The following is a 14,659-nucleotide window of genomic DNA, read 5'->3' as shown; positions in this document are numbered from 1 at the left end:
CACTTGTAAGTATGTGATGTATAACTGACACCTGTCCTCTTAGGTGTGTGCTGGGGAACACCACCATCCTGGCGGAGTTTGCCGGGGAGGAGGAGGTGAACCGCTACTTTGCACAAGGCCAGCAGCAGCTCCCGCCCACCACCAGCTGGCAGCCCAACCCCGGCACCAATCAGACACGCATGGGAGGAGGCGGAGGTTCGCAGCAGCACGCTATTGGCCATCACTGGAGCAGCGGTGGTGGGGGCCTGGGGGGAGGAGCCAAGACGGGCGGAGGCGGAGACCTCCTGTGGGGGGGCGTGCCCCAGTACTCCAGCCTGTGGGGGCCCCCTAGTGGCGATGACAGTCGTGGCGTCATCGGGAGCCCTAACCCCATCAACACGCTGTTGCCAGGCGACTTGCTGAGTGGAGAGTCCATGTAGGACAACACACTAACGAACCAACCATGAGGATGGATGTTTCAACGCTGGAACAGACAGTGGAAAAATATGAATAATAAATACAGAAATACACAAAAAAATGACAATGAACAGGAGCAAAACCAAGCAAATCATGTGGCGATAATCAGTATCAACGGAACTGTGAATCGTGTACCGGAAGGCTGGGGGCGACGACACAAGACTGCTGACCCCTACACCCTTCGGTTTTTACGTTTTCTTCTTTTTAGTTGTCTTTTTAAAAGGGGATTTTGTTTTTAGTATTTGATGTTGGAAGCAAACAAAAATGTAATGTCAAAAAGACTCAATGAAGAGAGAACCATTAAGTGTTTTTAAGTTTCCATGAATATCGCACATTCTGTGTGAAGTGTTAAGGAGAAGCAATCGAAAAAGCTGCCATTTTGAATCTTTCCTTTGCCCACGAAGCTCCAAATTGATTTAAAAAAATACCATTCCCAGCATGCCCGTGGCCAATGATGTGGTTCAAAGACCTTTTAATTATGTTGTTTTGTTTCCAAGCACTAATATTAGCCTTAAGTGCTCTACTGCGGCCCAGGTCCTCCTTCAATCTCAAGCCTTTTTCATTGTTTTGAAACTGAAGAAAAATTGTATGAGTTTAAAAGCTTGCACAGTTCCCATCTCTGAGCCAGTGAATGGAACAGAACAAGTGTGATCAACCAAGGTCGTATTCACAAGGAACGAAATGGAAGCAAACGGACCGAAACTGAGGGACTACCTGAACTTTGTCCAATAAGAAAAGCTTGTTTTCGCATGCTGTTGCAAAACGTTTTGCCACGTGTGCACTAATGAATACGACCCCCCCCCCAAGTCACTCGGCAGTATGAGGCCTGTCAACACTGACCCAACCAATCATCAGTTAAAACCTTTTCTGTTTTTTGGGTCGTTCATTTGTTCTTAAAGGGATTTACACTGCTGTTTTTTGTTCTTTTTGTATATCCAGGCGCGTTTTTATATCTATCGCAACATAAACAGAGATTATTACACATTGACCGACCTAGCTGCGTCTGTTTTATGTGTGCTTGAGTATATGTCCGATGGAACCTAATCATTCACGTCTGGGAGTTCAGATTACCACTGCTCAGAAGAACTATGACTTCAGCTATACTCACCTAACGGGACTTACAGGTGCTTCTTGTCAATTAACATTATTAGTCGATTCCGTTGTTGACCCTCTCGTCCCCATTATGGTCCACCAATTTCTGGAAACGACGACAAAAAAACGCTTCAACTTGATGTGACAGTTACATTGTGCAATATATACGCCACAGACCCTTCTTCCGTCCACGCTCAAGTCAAAACAGGAGCTGGTTTCTTTACATTTTTTGTTCTTGATTTTTGTTGTCGTTGTTGATCTAAGCAAAGAACTTAAGAACTACAGAAACGTTACCTTTGCTCATTTTTGATTCCCACCAGGTCGCCCCCTTGACCCCACCCCCTAAGAAAAACTATTGCGGAGAGGAGCGAGGATGGTGTTACTATTATAACTGTGCATTCAGAAACGGTCCCTGCAGCCCTGAAACTCCTCATTGATCTGGGTTACATGAGAAAGCACCATCAGAAAGCCCTTCCTCTCCGCGTTGCCACAGCCACACCGAACAGACTGAGGGGAGTCACTGGAGGGGCACAATACCAAATAAGAGGGGTTTCTCCTAATGCAGTAGATCTACTACGAGTGTTCCTTGTAATTGGTACTGTACAAAAAATGTAAAAGAGAGACTAACCTTTTGTCCATTTGAAAGGGTTTTATCATAGCACTTATAAAGAGAGCTAAACGCTTCAACTTGCAAACCAGTAAATCAGAAAAATGGAGCAGCAACTTTGAAAACTGAAAAAAGACAAAAAAAAGAACTTGTTCTTTTTGTACTGTATCTATACTTGGAAATAACTTCTGACATTTGTTTGTTCCTCTTTGGTCCAAGGACTTGTATGAACTTTGAAATGGTAGCAGGATGAAGAGAGAGAAAAAAAATGGAAATCTACTTTTATCTGACAACAAAAAAAGTCTGCCGTGTATGATTTTTTTTCTAAAGACATTTCCTTTTAACTATATCAAAGTGAATATCACTGTTACTCCAAAATGTTTAGCCTTTTTCTTGTCTGGAGATGCTAGACATGCAATGTTACCTGTCTCCGGCCAACGGTCGGTCGGAGTGGGGAGGGGCAATGGTCACGGTCCACTGAGTGCCTCTCTGCTGTGGTGCCCATGGCGACGGTCGCTAGGCAAGGCTACCCCCACAGCAGCATTTCCTCCTGGGCTTGCACCAAGCTCTCTCATTGGACACCCTCAGCCCGGCAGGAAACCACGCTCCCTCCAAGACTGGCCAATCAGCACGGAGCTAGCTAGCTAACGACCGCGCCAGCAGCACTCGACCTTGTCTCAACCAACCCTCTCCATTTCCCCTAATCTTCTTTCACACAAAGATCACTTTAGCTGGAAGTCAAGAGACAGTCAAATTTCTGGAATTTTGCCAGTGTTTGATGAATTTTATTTAGTTTTCATTTGACGTTGTGTATTTTTTGGTTTATTTTTGTCTACATGCAGTGGTCTTTTCAAGGTGGCTGCTTGAAACTAGCCCTTTTCACTGTTCATATGCAGAAACACTTTGGTCAGAGGTGCCTCTGTATGTTCATCCTGTGTATTGGATGCAAACGAGGATCAATACTACAGCCCGTCATTGATTGTCTATTATTAGTTAGTATCTTAACTGATTGATTGATCATTGCTTTGTTTTGGACAGTATGCTGTAGTACTTCCAGGTAGTATCTCAAGATGTGTAAGTTAGACCAATAGGGTGTCTCAGATGGGTGAGTGTGTCCTGCCTATCTGCTCCACCTGGGTTCTGCCAGGGCTGTCCCCTTGCCCCCTCACACAGCTGCTACGCTACACCCTCCTCCAGTCCCCTCCAAAGCAACCAACCTAGACCACGGCCCTCTCCTTGACCAGACATAAAAAGCGACTCAGTTCTGTCTCTATGCAAAAGACTAGAGGCTGCGGGCCCTTTACAGCCAACGTGCCAATCCTGCCCTAAGGATTGAGCACCGACTCACAGCGCTAGACCCAACGACCTCCTGATGTATGTACCCTTCAGCACTTAGAACATGTCTGCTCCTGGTCCTTATAGCTGGGTTTAAACCACAACACTGTCGTATTCCAAACTTCCACCCTCCCTCTATGGGGAGTTAGTACCACTGGAGTGGAGGTATAGTAGGCCTCTCTTTACTGTGCTGAAGAAGACTGATCTCCTGTCAGCTTGATCTCAGGGTAGGAGACGACGTTAAAAGATGCAGCTCTCTCTGTATGTATGTCCTTTTGCTGTAGTGTAAGAGAGCCAAGTTCTACACTAACTAATGGCAAGCTGTGCCGTAGTACTTGTATTGGCTGGAGAATTGTTTTTTGGGAATGGAATAGTAATGAATTCCCTTCCCAACTATGTTACAATGTAGAGGCCCATTCTGCATGTAAGATGCCTATGTTATCCTATGTGCCAATACCAAAAAATATATAATCTATAAAACTAGCCCATGTTATACGATCTGGAGAAAGAGCTCTTCTCTCTGGATGGAGGATCTTTGATAACCTTTGTGATGGAGGCAGGGGGGCAGGAGGGATCAAACAGATGGGTGGAGGCAACACACCTCATCCTGGACTCCTGAGATAATATGGCTTGTGTCTCAAATGGCACCCTGTTCACTAGGTAGTGCATTATATAGGGACATAGGGTGCCATTTAGGCAGTCTTTGCTTTAGTGGGGAATGCCCCGTTGTTGAGGATAAAATCTTTACTGAGTTTGCGGGATCCAAGTATGCTACGGTGCACAGTCAGTTTGACGGGTAATCCCGGGTACATATTTTTTTAAACCAAAAATGAAATTCAATTTTAACGTCATTTTTAATATGAAGTTTGACACAAAATCTAAAAAATAAAAATAAAAAAGTACAAAAATCAATAACATCTATAATATGTTAGAACTAAAGCGCTGCACTTCTAGCTGAAATGTCTCCAGTCCTCTAACTTCCAGAATGCAGGCTGGGGAGCCTTTTTGTGGATGCTGTATTTATCCTATTTGTTAGTGTTTCCGCCCAAAGCAGGCCCACAACTGTATATTTCCACAGACCCAGATGGCTTCGGGCCCACTGTATCAGCCCAGGTCGCTCGCCTCACTGCGTCTGCGGTGGGCAACGAGAGGGGGCGCATTTCAAAAAGGTACAAAAATTCTTTACAAAAAAAAAAAATAAAAAATGGGATAAGGCTACCTTTTGGGACTCTGTGAGGTGTCCAGCAGCACACTAGCAAAAATCACTATTGCCTGTTTCTGTAACTGCCTTGATCCAAGCTCAGAGAGACCAATTAGCTGGGTGGGGGCCTCCAAACGTCCGCTCGGTGTGGGGGGGAAAACCCCTGCTGCACCAGCACTGAGTGGCACGCCGTGCGCTCTCGCTACAGCTTAACTATAGATAGGTGTGTGTGTGTGTGTGTGTGTGTGTGTATATATATACACATGTACGTACGGTGTGTGGTAGGTAGCACATCAACAGACACCTTGGATCTCAACCTCCTGAAACCTTTTGTTCCTTTTAAAAGGTCTGGGTTCAATACAAACTGAAGATGAGCAATATTTATTCCCCTCCGCAAATAAGTGATACGAAGGAAATGGAATGGGGTTAGGGGTTAAACTGGTACTTGATGGATCATGAGTAATGTCTTTCCTACCTGGAGTTGGATATGCACGTTCTGGATTTATGAACATATTACAGTAAAGTACCTTGAAGTACTTGTATGTGAATTTGTCTAAACAACCCAACCTGAAATCTCCTGTTTTTTAAATGCATACTTTCCCAGTAGAGAAAAATATCATTAAACATATCAACACAAAAATACACAAATACTTGAATCAAGGAGCGCCAATAACGTAATGTGAAGTTTGTTTTTTTTTTGTAAAAAAAAAAAGAAAAGTCTGACTTGTACACTTCCAAGCTTTTTGAGGTCATCAGTTAAAAAAAAATATATATATAAAAAATTATAAAAAAATGTGCAAAAATCATTTTGTGTGCTTGAAAGTCAAATGTATGTGTGCAAACGACTGTGTGCTTGGCAGGCTTAGGACTGCTGTCATGTTCCATTCAGTATGTTGTGTATTGACATTGTCTGTTCTTTTATTCAGTTTATTTTTTGCTTGTCAACTATATTTTGATAGACATTGTTATTATCTTCTAACATGGCACTGAGTGTCTTCTACCCCTCACTCAGCTAATCGTAGACAAACGAGACTAAGTACTGAGGGGAGAGGGTGATAATTCATGTGTAAATGTTTACTCAAGGACTTAATGGGGGGAAAAAAACGTGTTTTATCTGTAAAATGTTTATCTACCTTATAGTGGCTTTTATTGTGGAATAATCCAAAACAAGGATTATCATTGAGTATTGCACCATCTTGTTCTGATTACATATAAATGTAATGAAAAAAGACAAAAAATTTACAATCTAAGAATTGTGGCCATAGATAGTAGTAGGACTAGTAATCCCTATGTTAACTTCATGGAGAAATGGAAAGGGATAATGTGGGGATGTGAGTTTGTTACAGGACTCATTTCAGAGGTGCCTATCTTTTTCTTTTTTCTTTTTTTTTGCAAAGCCACCTGTCGTTTACAAACATTTCATTTGTCTGAAGTTGAGGAAAAAGGAATTTTATAATGAAAATGTTGAAAAAGACAAATTCCATCTTCCATCAAATGAATATGAACATAAAACCAACTTTGCAAAATTAAGATTTATGCTACTTTCAGAACTCTGGGATTGATCAGTGTTGTGTCGTATTTCAATTTTTAATTTCTCTTTTTTGATGTCGACAGACATATGTATTGATTTATTTGAATTTTGTCTTGTAAAAAGGCAACGCAATTTGCTTACTATCTTGCACACTCGTAAAGATGTGGCTCTTGTCTCGGGAAGGCCAGGATTTCCAGAGTTCGAACTCCACCATTTTTATTTAAATTTGAGTTTTAAATTAGAATAACTTTGAGAAATCTAACTCCAAGCACTGAAAGGTAGGGATTTAAATAGAATATGAAATACCATTGATTCTAAAAATCCGTAGCGGTTACATATTTACCAAATAAATGACTGAAAATGAACTTTTTGAGAGAGAATGTGGAGTGCTTTACATGAAAAATCGATGTAGAAATTGCTTTACATTGAAACAAAAATGATCAATGGTTTAAATTGTCAAAAGGCAGTGATTTAGTTTTACTTATGTATTTTCTTTGAGGTTCCATCCTGTAACATTCAGGAGCATTGTGCATTACTCTTATGTCTCTGTTCCTGTGGCAGGTATTCAATGTCTAATAGATGGTTTTCAGGAGACAGATTTGAAGTGGAGGGGGGAAGCTGGTTTTTAAAGGCTCATGATCTATGCACAAGTGGGAGGGAGAGTCCAGGCCTGCTTTTCTCTTGGGACTCGTACTCTGGGGTTCGATGTAGGGGTGTGTCTTTGTTGTGCTATGTTAGATTTTCTCCCCCCCCCCCCATCAGATTTATGGCAAAACTTTGTATTGCTTCACCATGCTGTGTAATCCTTAACCAATGAGCGCTTATCCTTCTGCTAAAGCACTGTGGGTTATACTGAGAAAAAGCCCATGACTTAAGGCAGTCCGGTTTTTGTATGGGGGAGGAGGTGGTACTCTGCCTTCTGCCTTTTTTATTTAAGAAAAAAAAATTTAAGGAGAAATGTCTGTGCTGAGAAAGTTGTGGCTTTTATTTTTTCTCCTCATAGAATGTAATTGTTAATGACATGCACCGGAAAAAACATGTTTCCATAAGTTATGGCGCTTCTTTCGGACTATATTAATAAATTGACATTTTTCTTGGCTGTTAAAAAGCGTCTTGTTGATTTTCTTGTGTAGTCTTCACTGTGGGTTTGATTTTTCATGTGGACCTCTAGAGACAAAGAACCCCCAGAGAAAGCTAGTAACTAGATGCAGACGGATAAGGAAGCAACTTTTAGACAACTCGCCCACACAAAGCCACTAGACTATTGAGACGCACCACTGAGGAATCCACTTTACTTGACACTTGAGAAGCACCCCTTGTTATAAGTGAGGTTTATTTTTTACTTCTATTTTAGCCCATGGCAATGCAGATGCTCCTTGGTGCAATAATTGAATAACAGATTTCTACATTTATTTTGTAGCGCATGCAACGCAGTCGGACTAATACCATGACTACACCGCTCACGTCGCAAAATACATTTAGAAATCTGTTAATTACTATGCTCACGAGCGTCTGCGTTGCCAAGGGCTAAAATACAACTCCTTTCTAGATCATGCTGCAAGTCCTGTCTCCCATCTCCTCGATTGGCAATAATAACAGTTTCCTGTGGACTGGACAGTGGGCATGGATAAATGTACCATGTCAAAATACTAATCAAGACACGTATTACACTCTTGTTTATAAAAAAAAAAAATTGAATACCATTCCTATTATAAAAGCTAAGCTACAACATTCAGCTGCCAGCATTTACATCAAATACAAAACATCCTTGAAACTCCACAACAGCATTTACAGTACAACAAACTAAATTAGGTGGGCTAAGATGGATGTTGTAGTTCAGACTCCAGTTTATAAATGAGTAATCAAACAGTGTTGGTGAGATTGGGCGGACCTCGTTCCTCACATCTCCCCAACAGTTTCAGATACTAGTGGTACCCCTTCAGGCCTCTCATAGTGGTTTTCCTGTCGAGACCTCAGAGGGGGGGTGTCATAGGCGGAAGCATCCTTTTCCTCCAGATAAGAGGGGGACACTTTTCCATTCCGGTTGGGGGGCCGCACCCTGACCATCTCCTCGTAGATGGAGACCTGGTGGGGCTGCGGTTTGACACGGTCGCCTCGGGTCTTACCCTGACAGAGGACAGAAGCCAATCAGAGAAGGCAGCAGGTGAAAACAACTAGTGAAACTAGTATATTTCCTGTGTGAAATTCTGTGAATAGTAAGAGGATGGCTGCTTTGATTCAAAAGTGGCATCCTTCCTGAATTTGATAAATCACTGGTACCTAGTCTTACCGGTCAGAAATCAGTTATGGTACTGACAAATTTGTCACTAGAGGAGTACAGTAGCTACCAAATGAGTAAGTAACTAAAAACATTACAATATGTCTCCCCAGTCCTACAACCATAGAGGTTACAATGTGGCTTTATAAACTCAGAGCAAATAATGGTTTTGTGATTTCAAGAAAATGTATGAGAAATTTGCAGAATGTGAGGTTGTAATGCTTTTTAAATTATGACGTGATGAAAGCAGCAAAAAACTGGCTACCATAAGTAATATTCTGTGTCAATATTTTTGTCCATAGTAAGTAGGTTTCAGTCCTACTCACATAATAAGCCACTCCCAGGGCCATAAGGAAGATGAGTAGCAGCCCCACAGCAGCAGAAAGGACATAGATCAGTGGAGCATAACCCGTACAGCTACACCTAACATCTGCAAACAATAAAACCCAATATGTGGTGTCAGACTTTAAAGCCTTTCACAGAATGTCAACTCACTTCCTGAATTAAAAATACATTGACAACCCTTCATATACTGTGTATGATGAACATTAAATGAATTACTAACAGAACATTGTCGGTTTGATCATTGTTACCCGAGTTACTGAATTGGCTAGTAGAGTTAATAAACAATACAGCGTCATAGAAACAGCTTACACAGAAACTGTACATTTTCTGGCATGAATTTACAGTTTAAAAAAGGGATGATTTTGGCAGATGAACTTGTGGATACCATTTTATGTGTGCGGTTTGAATCATTGCGCTAACGCTAGCTAGTATTGTCTCGCGATACTACCTCCAAGTTCCCCTTCGTACTAGACGCAGACAAAAATATCCATGCGTTTATCTGACTCTGGGGACGTAGATAAAGACCCACCTTGCACAGACACAAAGTAGACGTGTCTCCCTAGCCTGGCACTGTTGTCGGGCCTGCCGGGGAGCAGCAGCTCACAGCTGTAAAAGGCGCTCTCTTCCGGCTGCATCTTTAGCAGGGTGAGGTTGTAGGTCAGGCCGCCCAGCCCCGTGCCCAGGTGAAGCCTCTCTTCTGGGGGGAACGAGGCGGAGGAAAAGAGGCGCTTGGAGTGGAACAGCACCTCCACTGGAGCCCGGCCCCACCGCCTCTTCAGGCATACCCCTTCCATGGCCGAGGGGGAACCGTAGGGGGCGAGGCAGGGGAGGACAGCTGACCCCCCGGCGCACGTCTCTATTAGGCCTACATCCATCTTGCTGTCTGGGGCATCTTCTCCACATGGGAAACAAACAGTAGTATGACTGGCTATGAGGGCGTGGGAGAGGAGAGTATATTGCTATAGCCGGGGCTATTCTAAGGAGGAAGCAGTGTCAGGATGCATAACATGAACAGTGTGGCTCAGCTATGGCATCTGGAGTCATTACCAAAAAAGGGGGAAACTGGCAGGCTGCTGTGACTATTTGACACATCATGATGTCAATAACTCCACACGCAGCAATGAAACAAATTTAATCTATGGAGGAATCCATAAATAATACTCACCAGCATCGGCGACGTACAGAAATAACTCCATCTTGCTTGGAATCTTTTGATCTATGCTGTAGGCATCGGGGAAGACAAACTCACAGTAGTAGATGTCTGTGTCTGTTCCCTTCAACTGGCTGAGGGTCACGTTGACCCGGTGAGTACTCGGGTCTCCAGTGACATGGATGCGCTCTTTGACGTCAAGGTGAAACACAGGCTTTTGGTAAGTAAACATGAACAGGACCTCTCTGTTGGGCTGCAGCCACTTGCGTTTCAGGTAGAACCCAATGGGCTTGGAGGCATTGAACTCAGAGATACAGTAGAACTCTATAGAGTCACCTTGCGTTCTCTCCAGGAATTCCATATCACAGAACACTAGGAGGCAACATATAGAGAAGGTAATACGTTAGCTCCCCGTTTTTATTTTACCTTTATTTAACTAGGCAAGTCCATTAAGAACAAATTCTTATTTACAATGATGGCCTATCCCAGCCAAACCCTAACCCGCACGACGCTGGATCAATTGTGCACCGCCTTATGGGACTCCCAATCACGGCGGATTGTGATACAGCCTGGAATGGAACCAGGCTGTCTGTAGTGACGCCTCTGCCACTGACCACTTAGAGTCATTGTTTTTTTAATTGGTGATCATATAATGTTAGCCCACTGTACCAACAGCATAGTTTGGATCTCCCTAACCTGGTCAAGAAAGCATCTGCATAATGATCAATGTAGTGATTCTGGAACAGTTACAGGGCTCTGGTTAGACTAAACCAAACAAGTGCTGTTTTGATAGGCATTAAACTACTACTCCCTAATAAAGTAATCTAAAACGTGCAATGGCAGAAGGAAAATTTCAACACCACAGGAGGTTGGCGGCACCTTAATTGGAGAGGACACGCTCGTGTTAATGGCTGGAGAGGAATGAGTGGAATGGTATCAAATAAATCAAACCCGTGGTTTCCATGCGTTTGATGCCATTCCATTCACGCCAGCCGTTATGAGCCGTCCTTTCCTCAGCAGCCTCCTGTGGCCAACAGTTCCCAATTAACTAAACCCACACCAAAAGTTACAAAAACACAACTTACCCAACACAGTATGTGTCATGAGCAGCAGCCAAACACCTGTCAGATGAAGAGTCATAATGACTTCCCTTGTTCTTATGAAGCTATCACAAACACTGAGCAGCATGCAGTGAACCTCAGACATAAGTGGAGTAGTAAACTAGAATTGAGTGTGGTTCACTGACTGTGTGTGGGGGGGGGGGGGGGTCTCAGCCAGATGAGGGGGAATTGGTGACTAGTTACAGGAACTTCTAATATGCGCCGCCCCAAACCTTAACTCTAAAGAGGAAGAGCGGTTTCTAAATTACTCCCTCACTAGTGTCAAAGCAAATAGCCACGCCCACCATTGCTACAAAATATTTATCTGCGAAGATGAGATGGTTCTGCAAATGCAAAATACTGAAGCCAGACAAAGTGTGTTGACCTTATACTAAGAGTATAAAACTGAGTTCTTAGCCATTTGTAAAGGTGCAAAAATCTGTCAATTTCAGCCAAATACTGCTACTAAGAAAATATATTTAGGTATCAACCAAACAATTTCAAAGTAACTAATGTGGTGAAGGTTTATAAAATGTTATAAAAGTTACAACATACCACAAGACTAACTATTCACTGTAATGTCATGGGAGATATTGGAAACGGTTATTTGAGAAAGTCAAGTTCACGACCCAACAAGAACATCTAGTGGTCCTCTTACAAAGATGGTTCAGATCTGTCCTGTTCCTGGTATAAAATGGGTTTAACGAGATAGGCTTGAAAAAAAAAACACTGAAAATTGTACAGTATACACATGATTTATTATTATAATACAGTGAGTGTTTTGATACAAAGCATTTGGATTCTTACATTAGGATACATGTATGCACATCAGCAAGGGGAGAGCAACTGTGACACTGCCTACATTGTCTTGTGAAATAACATGTCCATTTGCTTTATGTGAAATGTATAGTTAATGAACAAACAGGCCAATATTCCCTTTAAAAGGATGTTATAGGATGCATGTTGACAATTATTTATAACTGGGGAGAATTCAATTATAATGGTGAAGCTAATCCTAGTAACAGCTTTATGGAGCATTGTGGAGTATTAATGACAGCAGCATATCCAAGACAGTTTTGAGCATTGTTGCGAAAGTTGGAAGACAAGTTTGGACGCGTGTTGAGGACGACATCTAACAGGCCCGATACTATAATCCATAATTATTAATAATCTATTCATCTGTAAACATAATGATCATAACTTTATTATTTTTTTTTTTACGTAATATTGTTTGGGAGTGTTTTCAAATGAACTTGTCAATCATTACTTTACAACTGCCATCGTCGGCAAGTGCCTTCCAAAAGTATTCACCCCCTTGACTTTTTCTACTTTGTGTTACAGCCCGAATTTAAAAATGGATTCAATTGAGATTGTCACTGGTTTGCACAATGCCGCACACAATGTCAAAGTGGAATTGTTTTTGTTTTTTTAAACTTTATACAAATTAATTAGATGGAAAGCTGAAACATCTTGAATCAAAAAGTATTCAACCCCTTTGTTAGGGCAAGCCTAAATAAATTCAGGAGTAAAAATTTGCTTAAGTCACAATATAAATAGTATGGACTCACTGTGTGCAATAATAGTGCTTAACATGATTTGAACAACTACCTCATTCATGTACCCCACACATACAGATAAAGGTTCCCGAGCCGAGCAGTGAATTTCAAAAACATTCACCACAAAGACCAGGGAGGTTTTCAAATGCCTCGCAAAGGGTATCTATTGGTAGGTGGGTAAAATTAAAATCAAAAGCAGACATGGGATATCCCTTTGAGCATGGAGAAGTTGTAATACTTTGGATGGTGTATCAATACAGCCAGTCACTACAAACATACAGGCATCCTTCCTTACTCAGTTGCCGGAGAGGAAACCGTTCAGGGATTTCACCACGAGGCCAATAAAACACTTGAGTTTAATGGTTGTGACAGAAAACTGATGATTGATCAACATTGTTACTCCATAATACTAACTTAAATGACCGAGTGAAAAGGAAGCCTGTACAGCATAAAAAAAAATGTGGCAAAGAAATCAACTTTATGTCCCAAATACAAAGTGTTGTGTTTGTACCAAATCCAACACAACACGTCAATGACTACCCCTCTTCTTATTTTCAAGTATGGTGGTGGCTGCATCGTCAGCAAGGACTAGCAAGTTTAGGATAAAAAGAAACAGAATAGAGCTAAGCACATGAACACCTAAAGGAAAACCTGGTTCAGTCTGCTTTCCAAGAAACTGGGAGATAAATGTACCTTTCAGCAGGACAATAACCTAAAACACAGGTGAAATATACCCAGGGGTTGCTTACCAAGAATATATTGAATGTTCCTGAATGGCCTAGTTAAGATTACTAAAAAAAATCTTATAATTATTTTTTTTATAAATCGGTTTGAAAATCTAATGCAAGACTTAAATGGCTGTCTAGCAATGATCAACAACCAAATTGACAGAGCTTGAAGAATTAAGATTGCATTATATTTGCACAAAGCTCAGACTTACCCAGAAAGACTCAGCTATAATGGCTTCCAAAGGTGATTCTAACATATTGACTCAAGGGGTTGAATACTTACGTATGAGATATGCATTTCATTTTCAAACGTGATTTCACTTTGTCATTATGGGGTATTGTGGGTAGATGGGTGGGAATCTATTTAATCCATTTTGAATTCAGGCTGTAACAAGGGGTATAAATACTTTCAATGCCGATGTGAAATCCTACTTACCAAAGGAGTGGGATAAAAATGTGTCCAGTTTCCACCGAACAGCCCCCTTCACCACCAGACAGAAAGAGGCAACAATGGCACACCACAGCATTCATTACATGTGTATGCAACCAAATGGTGTAGCAAATCTTGAGCAAGTACTTTAGAATAACTATAATACATACAAATCTTGGAAAAACTCCCAAAATGCATTATTTCAGATTCAATAACTAGTTACTACTAAAACGGTACATCCGTTGCAAGATACAGCCACACTATGGTAAGGGAATGGGTACTTACAGATATAACTGACCTGTTTCGCAAGAAATCTGTGTTTTAGGCTGAAAAGCAGATAAGGACATTACCATCAAAATAGACATGGCTTAAAAAAAAGTTTCAAAGTAATGGTTTTTCGATTTTAAATATGCTATGCAGTGTTTCCCCTAGTATTTTTTTCCAACAGCGGTGGCAAAGTTAGCAGGGTAGTGGGCATGGCAAATTTTAGAGGCCCTCCTCTCAGCCACAGAGAAACTGTAGCTGTTCTAAAGCAAGTTTACTGCAATTCTACACATTTTGCCATGGCTTATGCATTGTTCTTAATTAAACGACTCAAACACAAAATCAAAGGGGACCCATGTCATGACATTTTGGAATTTTAGATTCTCCCCGACTGTCTAGTTTTTATATGGCGATTTTTAGTTCAAAAATATATTGCTCCATTATCGTTTCTATATTCCTGGTTTTAGTCATTTATTTATTTATTTTTGCAGTGGTGGCCACTGTTTAGCAGCGGCGTTGTGCTGCTGCTAAATGCATATAGGGGAAACACTGATGCACCATAGTGAACTAACACCAAATAAGGCCC

The 14,659-nt window shown here is 41.5% G+C and overlaps 2 protein-coding genes across 9 annotated transcripts in view; one reads left to right on the top strand and one right to left on the bottom strand.

Moving 5' to 3' along the window:
• The window catches only part of LOC106587198 (trinucleotide repeat-containing gene 6C protein), a 61,927-nt gene extending 54,597 nt beyond the window's left edge, over positions 1 to 7,330 (top strand). For all 6 annotated transcript variants that reach the window (XM_014175366.3, XM_014175337.3, XM_014175377.3 and 3 more), the window contains one exon: positions 44 to 7,330. In XM_014175366.3, the coding sequence (XP_014030841.3) occupies positions 44 to 419 (376 nt within the window). In that variant the 3' untranslated portion in view covers positions 420 to 7,330. The remainder of the gene's footprint in view (positions 1 to 43) is intronic.
• Positions 7,185 to 11,254, bottom strand: LOC106587218 (uncharacterized). 3 transcript variants are annotated; one of them, XM_045706747.2, is made up of 5 exons: positions 11,081 to 11,254; positions 10,011 to 10,367; positions 9,375 to 9,773; positions 8,827 to 8,930; positions 7,185 to 8,349 (listed from the first exon to the last, which is right to left on the bottom strand). In XM_045706747.2, exons 1-5 carry the CDS (start codon positions 11,199 to 11,201, stop codon positions 8,122 to 8,124), a joined length of 1,209 nt encoding a protein of 402 aa, XP_045562703.1. In that variant the 5' UTR covers positions 11,202 to 11,254; the 3' UTR covers positions 7,185 to 8,121. The 3 variants fall into 3 exon arrangements, with proteins under 3 accessions (XP_045562703.1, XP_014030869.1, XP_014030876.1); XM_014175394.3 differs by having other exon boundaries at positions 9,375 to 9,740; XM_014175401.3 differs by having other exon boundaries at positions 9,375 to 9,737; positions 11,081 to 11,253.
• Between the last annotated feature and the right edge of the window lie 3,405 nt (positions 11,255 to 14,659).

Source organism: Salmo salar, chromosome 02 (genome assembly GCF_965601325.2).
Source record: "Salmo salar chromosome 02, fSalSal1, whole genome shotgun sequence".
In the NCBI taxonomy this organism is placed as follows: domain Eukaryota; kingdom Metazoa; phylum Chordata; class Actinopteri; order Salmoniformes; family Salmonidae; genus Salmo; species Salmo salar.
This window is presented reverse-complemented; position numbering and strand designations above follow the sequence as displayed.

What these genes read in the sequence shown, in the direction of transcription:
- LOC106587218 (XM_045706747.2), bottom strand. Translation starts at nt 11,201, where the DNA reads ATGTCTGAGGTTCACTGCATGCTGCTCAGTGTTTGTGATAGCTTCATA. An exon ending in CATGACACATACTGTGTTGG is followed by an intron (nt 10,368 to 11,080) that starts GTAAGTTGTGTT and finishes GTTGCCTCCTAG; the next exon opens with TGTTCTGTGATATGGAATTC. An exon ending in CCCTGGGAGTGGCTTATTAT is followed by an intron (nt 8,350 to 8,826) that starts GTGAGTAGGACT and finishes GTCCTCTGTCAG; the next exon opens with GGTAAGACCCGAGGCGACCG.